Genomic DNA, 13,495 nt, shown 5'->3' on the forward strand with positions numbered 1-13,495 from the left:
TTTTGTAGTGCAAGCCCCCGTCTATTCCATCTAATGCAAACCATTGGCTCAGGTAGGGCCGACCTGCAGCCTCTGCTAAATTCTCAGAGTTAGCTGGAGTAGGTTTATTTTTCTTTCGACCCATACCCCAATCGTTCAGATCATCATGTTCACCATCAGGATTCTCTTTGTTTTGGTCCCCATCATTCTGATCAACACCCGAACCACCAGTTAAGCGAGGCACCTCGATTCTGCGATAAATTTTGTTTTTGATTTTCAGATCCATCTTTCCTCTTGCTTGCACTAATTCTACTCTTAAGTAGGGACTACACCTTCGCGATTTTCTCCGCTGCATTGGACGAGGAGTCAGCCTCTTTCTTGGAAGTCTGTGATTGTTGAGATTCTCGCAACAGTCCATCAGTGGAACCGCTTTTCTTCCTCTCATCCGGTGCTCTCAAACTAACCCGGGAAGGCAGATCACTGTTTGCATCTCAAGTTCCTGGCATCGGACAGAGAAGATCGGAGTGCCCTAGATGACCACATGAAAAACAGAGCGGGATACTTGTTCATATTGTATGTCATACCAATCAGTGCTTTTCCTCCACTCCGAGTCAACAAGTATCCATCTCCTCAAAGACTTACGTACGTCCACTTTAACCCTTGCCCTTAGGAAGTCCCCCATAAGATCAAACTGAATCGAACTAGCTTTCTTATCTCTGTTTTGCAATTGCCTCTTCTTGTGTTTCATTTCTCAAATGGAAGGGTAGATTGATTATCCTTAACCAAAGCTGAAGCTTATCAAGCTGCAACTTCAACAGCCACATACACGCCATGAATTCCTCCAAAATCATTGCATGTTTGCTAACATGCCAAGACGATCCATCTCCGACTCGATCCTAATCACGCTGTGATTCGGAATCAAATACAAACACGGTTTTCCGTACAGAACGAAAGACCAAGTCCATAGGGTTTCCACAAGCTAATCGCAGGACGTTGGCGATTGTCTGTATGTGGAAGAGGTTCCGATAAAGGATCTTCCCTGCAAGCGACAACTCTTTCATAGCATCGTCATCAACGTATACTAGCGGTGTTGCTTCTTCCTCGAAGATGTCCATCTTTTCGAGCGCTTCCTACATCCGAGCCCTTGTCGATTTGGGCGAGAGCGCTACTTCACGTGAGTTCCCTGACCCAGAGGATGTCGCCATCCTTGATCGGTGAATCCGGTGAGCCCACCGATGAGATCCGCGGCCGCCTTCTTTTTCCCTCGAAAACCTAATTGTTGGAAAACACCTTTCACAATGAAAGAACTTAGATATCACCATTGTACATGAACCGCAGCAGATCATTTGGTAAACTCCAATAACAACGTCTTAAGAGTTTAGAGGACGATCTCATCTACCGTTGCTTAGCTACTACGTCAGCAGGAGAAGTCAACATCGGAAAGGCAACAGTGCAACACACGCACACACACACAACCTTCAGATCCAATCGACCATACTACTGCCTCCGAGCGACCGAGACCCCGTTTGCCATCACCCACTTCCTCCTTCCCACCCTTCCTCCTTCGTTCACAAATCTTCTCTTCTCCGCGCCGCGCCCTCCCCCTCCCGGCCCGGCGAGAGGCCACCCAAGCGGCTCCGCCTCTCACGCTCCCGCGACCACAAACCCCCAGGAACCTCGTCCTCCCGAGGTTCCCGCTTCGGCGCGCTTCCGAGCCGCCACAATGGTACGTGTGTCTGTCTCCCGCCCTCCCGACAAATTGCTCCCTCCCCGCCCCTCCTCGCCGCTTACACGCGAATGCGATCCGAGATCAGGCGATGGCGGGGCTGGCCGTCGCTTAGTTTGTTCGTATCGCGCGCGGGCTACACGCCGCCGCCGCGGCGAGATCCGCCGCGAGACATGTCGAATTCCCGGTGGATCTGGGGTTCTGTTGCGCTATGTACTGACGTGATTTCCCCTTTTCGTGTTTTTTTGGGTGATGGCCGTGAATGTGGCAGCCGCTCCGGTTGGATATCAAGGTAATCGCGATGCCTCTTACTGGGATCTACTCGGTGAATGTCTGGTGTGGTGTCGCTTATGTCGGTTTTGTGTTTGGTTGGATCAGAGGAAGCTCGCGCAGAGGTCGGAGAGGGTCAAGTCCGCGGATCTGCATCCGACAGAGCCATGGTTAGTGGGCAGTTCGTGTGATGTGAATATGATCTTGGTTTTCATTTTGGCTACGAAATTCACGTGCGGGTGATCAAAGCTTCCGCCAAACCGTGGTATATAGCGTGACCATTCTCTTGTGCTACACAGGATTTTGTCGAGTCTTTACTCGGGGAGTGTCTGCATCTGGAACTACCAAACGCAGGTAGGTGACTGTTCACAGCAGCCCGCCTTCATAATTTGCCTTTGTAATTTTTCAGCTAAACTCGATGAAGATTATAAGCAATGATGATGGTGTTCACTTGTTCCTTGTATGTTGTAATGAAACTAGATATTTCCGTTCATGTATAGAAATGAAGATGTACTTAGATAGTTAGATTTAATTTGTATATTTCTGAAACGCGATTTACGGTGTGTATAGTAATGAGCTAGGTGATATGCCACTGGTAGTGACTTCTCCTAGAAGGGGAAAAGAGAGGGAATATCAAACACGTGTAGATTAGCAATTACGTAAAATCCAGAGAAAAAAACTTTGATGTCACTATTTTTAAAATCTACTGACGAGGTTAAAGTAACAAGGAACATCCATCGATTTTTAGGTAATTGCTAATCTATATCTATGTCACTTTGTTATAAGGGAACAAAGGGGCAGAGGAGGCTGAAAATGAAAATGCATCTTTTTATCTTCTTATGACTGAGATAAATGACTTTGTATAGCTTATCTTAAGACTTGGCTGACAAAACTATATATTTATTTATCCCTAGACAATGGTGAAATCATTTGAAGTCACAGAGTTACCAGGTATGCTTTCCCACCGAATTGCTTACTTATCTTGCCAGATATACCATCATTTTGATATATCATGTCTGTCGCAGTTCGTTCGGCTAAATTTATTGCACGGAAGCAATGGGTTGTTGCTGGTGCCGATGATATGTTTATCCGCGTGTACAATTACAATACAATGGATAAGGTCAAGGTATTTGAAGCTCATACTGATTACATCAGGTGTGTGGCTGTTCATCCAACCCAGCCTTTTGTGCTGTCATCATCCGATGACATGTTAATTAAGCTTTGGGATTGGGATAAGGGTTGGGCGTGCACTCACATATTTGAGGGGCATTCTCACTATGTGATGCAAGTCACATTTAACCCAAAGGATACCAATACTTTTGCTAGTGCTTCCCTTGATCGCACGATAAAGGTTTGTATTTGTTCCTCAAAAAGATGCTGGTTAAACTGAGTCCTGTTTTGTATCTTGGTCTGTACCCTGCCTAATGTCCTAATATTGAACGTGAACTTCAGATATGGAGTATTGGTTCTCCTGATCCTAACTTCACATTAGATGGCCACTCAAAAGGCGTGAACTGTGTTGATTACTTCACCGGTGGTGATCGACCATTTTTAATTACTGGATCTGATGATCAGACTGCAAAGGTGTGTCATCTGCAATGAATTGTGCTATGGTGAGGGTATATTGGGATTGATCTGACTTATTACTCAATTTGTTGGATCAGGTTTGGGATTACCAAACCAAGAGCTGTGTTCAAACACTTGAAGGACATGCACACAATGTGTCCGCTGTCTGTTTCCATCCAGAACTACCTATTATAATTACTGGCTCAGAGGATGGCACAGTTCGCTTGTGGCACTCTACAACCTACAGGTACCCTCTCTCTCTCTCTCTCATACTATGATATTGCTTGGAGATGATACTAACAGTGTGCTGTCTGAAAACCAGCTTTGTTTTACCAACATCTATTTAGTTACACGCAATACAGTTACTGTCTGTAGTTTTTTTCTTCTACATGTTTTTTGTTTGCAATAATAGTAATATCTTCTGCACTGGACTATACACATTCGTTATTTCCCAACTCATGGCAGTTTATTTCTTTAAATTGGCAGTGTAGATAGTGCCTTGTTCATGAATCATGAGCAAGAATGCGGTCTATTCTTAATTCTTCCATTTCTCCCAAGCATTTAATTATTTCTTTTCTTGTAGAACAAGTGAATAACACTTTGCTTGATGCACTTGCAGGCTTGAGAACACTCTTAATTATGGTCTTGAGCGAGTTTGGGCTTTAGGATACATGAAGGGGTCAAGAAGGTAATGAATATTTAGCTCTTGCTCTATTTCAGTTCTATGGTAATATGGTCAATGTGAAGGGCCAATACACGAATATGTCTCCTCATCTGCTACTGAAGCTCCAGACGCACTAACAATCCATTTTCTTTTTCTGCGACACAATTTCCTATATTGTGACAACATTGTGTATCTGCTAAACTGTTTCTTCCAAAAAAATTCTTCACTGAAAATGCGGAGTTCAGGCTTTTATTTACTTGTTATTTCCTTTCAAGTTAAGGTAGTGATATAAAATATTTTAATTTTTTATAGGATTGTGATTGGATATGATGAAGGGACAATTATGATAAAAATTGGCCGTGAAGTTCCGGTTGCTAGCATGGACAACAGTGGAAAAATCATATGGGCAAAACATAACGAAATCCAAACTGTTAATATCAAGACTGTTGGTGCAGGCAATGAGGTTTTTCTTCTTTGCCATGTTAATGTGTTGAAGGCTTGTTAATTTGGTATAAGCTTTATGTATGTTCTGTAACCTGTATCATCTGTCAGATTGCGGATGGTGAGCGATTACCGTTGGCTGTGAAGGAGCTGGGAAGCTGTGATCTTTATCCACAAGTAGGTTATATTTTATATCGTAGTGAATGCCTCATTCACATAGTGATGCTGTTATTTGTCATCTAGATGTTTGTTTTTACTCCCATGTTTCTGATTGGTCATTCTTTTTTCTGTTTGAGCAAGATTCACATTACTATAGACATGTAATCATGCATGCTAAAATATTTTTATTCAAATTTACTTTGAAATGTGCAGGATTGTGAGTTACTTTTGGTGTAATCACATTTTTACATTTAGATATCCTATTATTTCCGGCATTTATAGTTGCTGCGGTATAATGAAGCTCTTCTACTGCAGTGAAATGCATAAGTTCATGATTAGTAATAGCACAATATGGAATTGAGTGTTGGTTTTGAATTAAACTTCGATGGTTTAAAGAAGTGCGCATGAGGTTGTTATGACTTTATGACCACTAAGAGATTCAACTTGCACATTGCTAAGAGATTCTTCTGTACAACTTGCACATTACTTTGAATTAACAGGAATTTATCTTCATGTTAAACAGTAAACCTTTTTTGTAGCTTTACTTGTCTATTGTTTCATTTTCATTCGCAAGTTAATAGCTTTGATTCTCATTTCAGAACTTAAGGCACAATCCCAACGGGAGATTTGTTGTTGTATGTGGAGATGGAGAATACATAATTTATACAGCACTAGCATGGAGAAATAGATCATTTTTTGTAGCTTTACTTGTCTATTGTTCCATTTTCATTCGCAAGTTAATAGCTTTGATTCTCATTTCAGAACTTAAGGCACAATCCCAACGGGAGATTTGTTGTTGTATGTGGAGATGGAGAATACATAATTTATACAGCACTAGCATGGAGAAATAGATCATTTGGGTCTGCACTTGAACTCGCTTGGTCATCTGATGGCGAATACGCTGTAAGGGAAAGCACCTCGAGGATAAAGATATACAGTAAAAATTTCCAGGTTTGTACCAAGTAAACATCTCCATTTCCCTACTATTGAAGTATTGATGTGTAACTATTATGGTTCTGTCTTTGAGAAACATCTATGGATAAGAGAACACGCAATGCTATAACACAAATTCCATTCCGTGTTTTATTCCCATCTTCATACATGAATGAACCCAGAACTCCTGCAATTTATAGATGTTCAATCGATATTTGTTCTTTTTCATAATACAAGGGCTGTTTGCCCATTTAACCATACAAGTTGGCTGCACATTTTTTAATAATAATGGTAGCCAGGTCAATTTTGTCACATCTTATCTTGATTTCACAATTTCCTATCTATGTGAAAAATGAAAACAGGCATATGTTAGAAACAAGGAAAGATATTTTCTTATGTAAACTGTGAAGTGCAAAGTAAATATATGACATGCACAAGTATTTTCTGCTGCTGGTTCAGGACCAGACTGGGAACTTGAGCATTTGGTAGTCAACATATTGTATTTTGCATGTTAGTATGTGAATGCTTGAACTAGACACTTGCTGTGGGGTGGAGGATGAAAGGCTTGAAAGCTAACACTTGAACAACTATTTCCATATGTCAATCTTTGTTACTACAAAACCTGAAAGATGGATATCTAATAATTTCAGGAGAGGAAAAGTATAAGACCAACATTCTCCGTCGAACGTGTGTTTGGTGGAGTATTATTGGCTATGTGTACAAATGATTTCATCTGCTTTTACGACTGGGCGGATTGCAGGTTGATACGTCGAATTGATGTCAATGTGAAGGTAAGTTTATTGTGTTGCTTCAAGAATCAAACACCTTTTCCATGTCATCTGGTATGTTATGCGACTAAAAAAAATCTGCTGTTCTCTTGTAGAATCTCTACTGGGCTGACAGTGGTGATTTGGTGACAGTTGCAAGTGATACATCATTCTACATTTTGAAGTACAATGTGAGTTCTGTTAAGAACTGTGTTGCCTTCTTACAGTTTGTAGTTACGTGACATCTGCAGGCGTTATTTACAAATGTTCTTTTGTTGTGTTAATTGTGCCAAAACGTCAGCAACTCTTACATCAAGCACTTCTATGCAATTGTTTTTCTAATTTAAAAGTCTGTACTAACACAACGTTATCTCTTTACCTTCCAGAGGGATGTTGTATCTTCTCATTTGGACGGAGGGGGTTCAGTTGGTGAGGAAGGTGTGGAAGATGCCTTCGAACTGCTTCATGAGATCAATGAACGCATCCGAACTGGGCTATGGGTTGGCGATTGTTTTATCTACAATAATTCTTCATCACGGCTTAATTACTGTGTAGGAGGAGAGGTGAGTGTTTTTATCATATCAAAAGGCGTTTTTATGTATGATTCCAGTTAGATCATTCGTTACTGTTTGTATCACTCCCAAGTCATACGGTTCCATGTATTACAGGTCACAACCTTATTTCACTTGGACCGGCCAATGTATTTACTAGGATATCTTGCTAACCAGAGCCGTGTCTATCTTATTGACAAGCAATTTAAGTGAGTTTTATCTTTATTGCTCTGGTATTCTTTTATGGCATCAACTCACAATAAACTTCTGAAGCTAACACTTCTTATTGTAGTGTTGTTGGGTACACTCTACTCCTTAGTTTGATCGAGTATAAAACACTAGTGCTGCGTGGGGATTTTGATCGTGCAAATGATATTTTGCCATCTATACCGAAGGAACAATATGACAGGTGCCCCATGTTCTACTATTTGTTGTACTTTGCAGTTTTTGCCTCGGCATACAAAGATAACCTTTTATTTTCAGCGTGGCACATTTCTTGGAATCACGGGGCATGTTGGAGGAAGCCCTTGAGATAGCAACGGACTCTAATTACAGATTTGACCTGGCTGTTCAGCTTGGCCGCGTTGATGATGCAAAGGCATAGTTGACTATTGTTTTTCTCATTTCCAAGAAAGTTCCCTCCTTCATTCAAATATTCTGAGTAGTTATTTTGCAGGCAATCGCTCTTGAGGTGCAAAGTGAGTCCAAGTGGAAGCAGTTAGGGGAGTTAGCTATCTCAACTGGAAAGGTACACAGCTACTGCGTCTATCAGTTACCTTGTATGCTCACTATATACTGTGCTAATGAATTGGATTGTTTTGCCATATCACTTGAATTTACTAATATTTGATAAATGGACGAGCTAATAACTATGACTAGGCAGAATACAACCTAATATAATACGGCATGGATGTAGAGATGTATGAGAGCACAGTTTTGATGGAAAGGATGTGCTTTAGTTGTCGCTCAACATCATGCTTGAATCAGAAATGCTCTTTCAATTCAACATGTCCTCTTCAACCTTAATTTTAACAAAAAAAGGGAAATGTAAAAGCTAATAACTCAGCATCGGAATCAGTCTTTAAGTTGCATTCTAATAAACTTTGCCATGTTATGTTTCTATCTTGTACTAGGATGCAAAACCTATATAAGTTGCGTCCAAATAACTTTCCCATGTTGTGTTCCTTCTCATGTGTCATACAACTTTTTTGCAGCTCGAGATGGCAGAGGAGTGCCTCCTACATGCACTAGATCTCAGCGGTCTATTGCTTTTGTATTCATCCATTGGGGATGCTGAAGGGATAACAAAATTGGCATCTATGGCTAAAGAACAAGGAAAGAACAATGTTGCGTTCCTTTGTTTGTTCATGCTAGGCAAGTTGGAGGAATGCCTTCAATTGTTGATTGAAAGGTATAATCGTTTTAGTGAGCCTGTCCTGTTTCATACATCACTTCAAACATGTTATTGTATGTTTAACTGTGCAACTGTTCTCTATACAGCAATCGCATTCCGGAAGCAGCATTGATGGCGAGATCTTATCTTCCGAGCAAAGTCCCAGAGATTGTAGCATTATGGAAAAAAGATCTCCAAAAGGTACTGCCAGCCTTGTAAATTCTTTGCTTTTGTTCTCTAGTTTCCAGGCCTTCATGATAACAGTTTGATGGGCACACATCTCCTCAGCACAAATTGTTACTAAAACATAAGTTGCACAATGAAGCATGTAATTGTCGTTCGTCAATTCCATGATATGGTTCAGCAGCGGTCACAGAGTTGGATTATAATGATGCTTCAAATTCAATAAGAATAATATCCGAGCTAACTCCGATACACTGAATTCAGGATGGTTACATATCGTTTGAGTAATGATGTAAACATTAGCTGGAATCATGCTTTGCTATTTGTTGATTGCTCTCTTGTTTGGACTTATGCTGCACTTTCTCTAATGTCCAGGGGCCACATCTTATGAACTGATGGTGTTTGCTTTGTTTCATATGCTTCGTAGGTAAACTCAAAAGCAGCAGAGTCATTGGCAGATCCTGATGAATACCCAAACTTATTTGAAGACTGGCAGATTGCTCTCAATGTAGAAGCTACTGTCGCCCCCAAAAGGTTTTGGTTCATTTATATTGTTAAAGCAATGTTGCTGTGAAGTTTTACTGATCACATTCTTTCATCAATGCAACTAGGGTTTGGATTTAGCTTTAACTGGAACATCTGACGAAATTGAAAATGATGCCAGTGCATGTTTTTCAAGCTATTAATTCGTCACCCTTCTGACAAAAATCCTCTTTTAACAGGGGTATCTATCCACCTGCTGAGGAATACATGATTCATTCTGAAAGGCCCAATGAGAGTCTTGTGGAAGCTTTCAAGAACATGCATGTACAAGAAGAGGAGGACGTACATGAAGAGGATATTCACGATGAGGAGCTAACAAATGAAAATGACACTGTTCAAGAGGTATTACTTATGCAGAAAATAGTTGCGTAAGCCGAAATTAGCTTGCGCAATTAGGCTATTAATTTGTTATAAAATTTGTCAGCACTATATGTTCTTTCAGTTTAGTAGTTGATTGTTGGCATGTTTCCATTAGAGGGGTAACATTTGCGCCTTCAGAGAAAATTATACATTTCCAATAAACTGATGATAAATAAATTAATCATGTGCACGACTGCATGTTATAGTTGCAACAAAATAGACCTGCTCAGTAACCTGTGGGTGTGTGTTTTGCATCACTATCCACTAGCACTGCATCATCCTTTCCTTGTATGTTAACAACTGAGACAATATCAATGGTATAAAGACTAAATGTTGAAGAGTTAGAAATCATGATCCTTTCCATGAAATTCAGTCATTATCTGTCAGTGGGGAATCTTGTTTGGTTTATCTTCTTTCGGAAGATATCCCATGCTATTATCCTCTGGGCCGAAAGCAGTTTCTCTTATTGTGTCTGATTCATAGAGAGTGAGTGTATTTGTTGTCAGTGTGTTTCTACTATTCTTGGTTCTAAGATGGGCTTGCGGAGTGGTATTTTTTCTGCCATCTGATACATTTCTTGGTGATACGAATTTCGCTTGAACACATTAGGGCGAGCTTACAAATGCACAAATTATTTGGTATTTTGTCTTGGACAGTGCGCTAGGGCGTGGACGTTCGTGCCCATCTCCCTTATGTAATTCCACACCCCATTTAACCTCCCGGTGGTCTCCTCCTTTGTAGTCGACATGATGTCAGCCCCCCTCATCTTCCTCATCGTCCTCTCCTTTCTCTTTTGCCCTCCCCACTCATCTCCCATTGGTGCTGTCCAAGAGAGTTTGGTCCCTAAGGCCTGGAACCGATCGCTCAGTATTTAGATTTTTTGTTTTATCCAGATCCTCATCCTCATGCATTGTATGTTCTATATACTTTAATCTCTTTAACTCAGTAGGCCTGGAAAGGGATTATGTATTTTTATTTCGTATTTCTTGTTGCAATCCAAACAAGCCCCTAATAGGAATATTTATATGACTACACTGTTACCACCAAGGCTTAGTTTAGCAGCACAGTATTTTGAAAACCATAGTGATCTAAAACCTCAGTATTTCAATCCCTGCATAATGAATGCTCTGGTATCTAAAAACCACTTTTTTCAGTTTAGTGTACAAAAAGTAGGTCAAGGCCTCTTTCTGAAATACTGCGAAAATACTATGGTCTATAAAATTGTGGTATTTGTTGACCCCAAGCACACCAAAGTTGTCAAAACTATAAAAAAAACATAGTACGAATGAAGGCCTCTTTAAAAATAACTATGGTGTATGGAAAATGATATTGTAAAAAAACTCCAAAAGCATAGCTGCCAAACGCAGCCTGATCGGTACATTGTGTTGGTTAGCCAGGTCAACTTATGGAAGTCACTGCATCTATTTTAAATGTAAATATTTTTATGTTCTTCTTTTGGTCCCTATCACATTCCATCCTTGCATAAATGATAACGCCATCTTGCTTCAACAGGTTTTTGAAGATGACGGAGCAGAAGAGAGCCAAGAAGATGCTGTTGAGGTCGAGGCTGATGGTTCTACTGATGGCACTATCCATGTGAATGGAAATGATAGTGAGGAACAGTGGGGTACGAACAAAGAAGAACCATCAGCATAAAAGCTGTAGTTGAGCAAGTGTACAGTCCCAAATCCTTATTGGTCTTTTCTCCCAGTGCACCAATAATCTTAAGGAAAACCTGCTGCTGGATGATATTTGCCTATTCTGGAAATATAGATATCCTTCAGTTGCCTAACCATTTAGCCTTTAGCTTTAGGGCAAACCTTCTGACTACCTGAAGTCTGATGAGTGTCCCCGTAACCTGGGGAGCTTGGGGGAGTTCAAATGACTTACGAATCCCCATTAATTATCTTTTGGAAGATAGCCCAACAGTCTCTAAATAAAAAGCCTGCGAAACCAATCCTCTGCCCTTGTTGGCCTATTTAACAATTAGTTTCTGTTTATGTAGCAATTGACATGTCGTTCCTTTTTTTTGTCTTTCCCTGGTTTATAATATGGTAAACGGACGAAGTATTTAACAGACAACTAAATTGAGGTGTTTAGCAATAAGTTTTTTGTATCATTGTTTTAAAAATTCTAGTTAATCTGTCAAACAAGTTAATTAACTGGTTTTTGTGTGAAGTGTTTCTATTGGCTGCTTTGTTAACCTTTCAAAGTGTAATGTTCCTAATGTCTGCCTTGTTGTTTTGCAGTGCTGACTCCTGACCAATAGTGGATAGTGGAACAGCAGCCTGCTTAAGAGGTTCGGTTTGTAAAGGCAAGTCATCTTCTGAGTGCCGATCATACATTTTCGTGCAGCATCACATTTCGTCAGCTAATGTGTTACAGTTGCTGCCCTTTCTTGTTACAGGTTTGTTACTGGGATGATGTAAAACCCGTTTCTCCTCATTCTATAAGCTTTCATGTGATCTAGGATTGGCTTATCCGGTTACAGTTTGGGCAGCAATTTAATTAGCACTTTAGTTCATGTTATAGAAAATTTTGCGCTTCATTTCAAATAGATAGTCTTCCGGGATGTTTCACAGGGTTGTAAGAGGCTGTTCGTTTGGAGATGGATTTTTGTTTGGTGGTTGGAAAGGTGCTATATGTTACACTAAGCACATAGGGCAGTCGCCTGTCAGTTTGGGAACATTACCCTGGTCCCGTATGTAAACCTCAGATTGTTGAACACAGTTATCGGATGTGGTGGGGGCTCTGTATCTCCACTGTACAAGTTTGTTTCAGAAGTTATCTACTGTTCATGTGAAGCCGTTGCTCGGACCGGGCAGGGTCTAGCTGCGGCACTTACTCAAGCAATCGCTTGGGCAGTGTTTGGTTGCCATCAAGCCTTCTTGCCAGGCCTACCGAGCATGCCTGCAAAAATTGAGTGTTTGGCGCAGATAACAATAAAGTTATGAAATCATTACTAAAGGGTAAAATGTGCCATGACTTGTCATGAAATCGTAACCACCGTACCAGTGTTTTGATTTCTTTCCGTACCAGCCTTACCAAATGAGTAAAAAGTGGATCGGAATTGCATAGGAGTTCTAGGGTTTGCACCTCTTTTATTTTTTAGATTTGGTGACTATAGTTAAAGCATGAGCCGGATGCCCCAAACCACCCTATACGCCCAGGTGGATGGTCCGTCTTATATCGGCCCTGAATGTCTGGCCTAACCAACACCCCTCATTGTAGGGTAACGCAATGTAAAACAATTTTTTTTGCTTACCACTATGAGATGCATGTAAGGTTTGGTCTGATCATTACCAACTCATAGCGCAGTGAAAGGAGAGTTGGTGAAGATCGTTGGGGCAGATTCCTACAACTAGGATTTACAACCTCTCAACCATGAGATTTTTCTCCCTCAAACAGAAGATCGAATGTATGATCTTTCTACCGCATTGCACACAAACGGTGTCACCTATCTAGCGGCGCTTCGTCGTCTAGAACTAATCGCTATCGGACACTAGGTAGTCTTTCGGCGCTATGAAACTAGTGGAGAGGGGTGGAGGATGATTGCCCAAAAAGCCCCCTCCCCTCCACAAACATCATCCCACCAAAGGTTGGAGGTTGCCCCATGTAGGTGTCCCCTGGCCCCCCCTTCCAACATTGCTCCACCAAATGTGGGAGCTGCCTCCCACCCTCACCCCAACATCCTTCAATCAATTTAGGGGGCTGCCCCCAAGAGAGGGCGCCACCCAACACAGCCCCATGAAAAGGGGGATATTGTCCCCCTTGCGCGAACATGATGTTTTTCATGTGCATTCTCTCCGAAAAAATCCCGAAAGGTTCCAAAACATTTCCTGCACCCTCCAAAATACGCTGGATGCATTTTGAATTTTTTTTCGGCTTGATGGTTTACTCCGAAACAGTTTTTGGTTTCTCCGAAACACTACAGGTTTTCTCTTCGAAACATTTTCAGTC

General features: G+C 41.0%; 1 protein-coding gene across 1 annotated transcript; it reads left to right on the plus strand.

Moving 5' to 3' along the window:
- Window positions 1–1,483: 1,483 nt before the first annotated feature.
- LOC119316575 (coatomer subunit beta'-2-like) lies at window positions 1,484–12,322 on the plus strand. Its single transcript, XM_037590902.1, has 26 exons — window positions 1,484–1,705; window positions 1,977–1,997; window positions 2,084–2,145; window positions 2,275–2,329; window positions 2,890–2,926; window positions 3,001–3,326; window positions 3,428–3,559; window positions 3,640–3,788; window positions 4,161–4,229; window positions 4,518–4,668; window positions 4,758–4,823; window positions 5,568–5,756; window positions 6,389–6,529; window positions 6,622–6,696; window positions 6,892–7,068; window positions 7,174–7,265; window positions 7,349–7,465; window positions 7,540–7,654; window positions 7,733–7,804; window positions 8,271–8,467; window positions 8,557–8,650; window positions 9,060–9,166; window positions 9,355–9,517; window positions 11,048–11,162; window positions 11,785–11,849; window positions 11,943–12,322. The coding sequence occupies exons 1-25, from the start codon at window positions 1,703–1,705 to the stop codon at window positions 11,802–11,804; spliced, it is 2,745 nt and encodes a 914-aa protein (XP_037446799.1). The 5' UTR covers window positions 1,484–1,702; the 3' UTR covers window positions 11,805–11,849; window positions 11,943–12,322.
- The last annotated feature ends 1,173 nt before the right edge of the window (window positions 12,323–13,495 follow it).

This window comes from Triticum dicoccoides, chromosome 6A (genome assembly GCF_002162155.2).
Source record: "Triticum dicoccoides isolate Atlit2015 ecotype Zavitan chromosome 6A, WEW_v2.0, whole genome shotgun sequence".
In the NCBI taxonomy this organism is placed as follows: Eukaryota; Viridiplantae; Streptophyta; class Magnoliopsida; order Poales; family Poaceae; genus Triticum; species Triticum dicoccoides.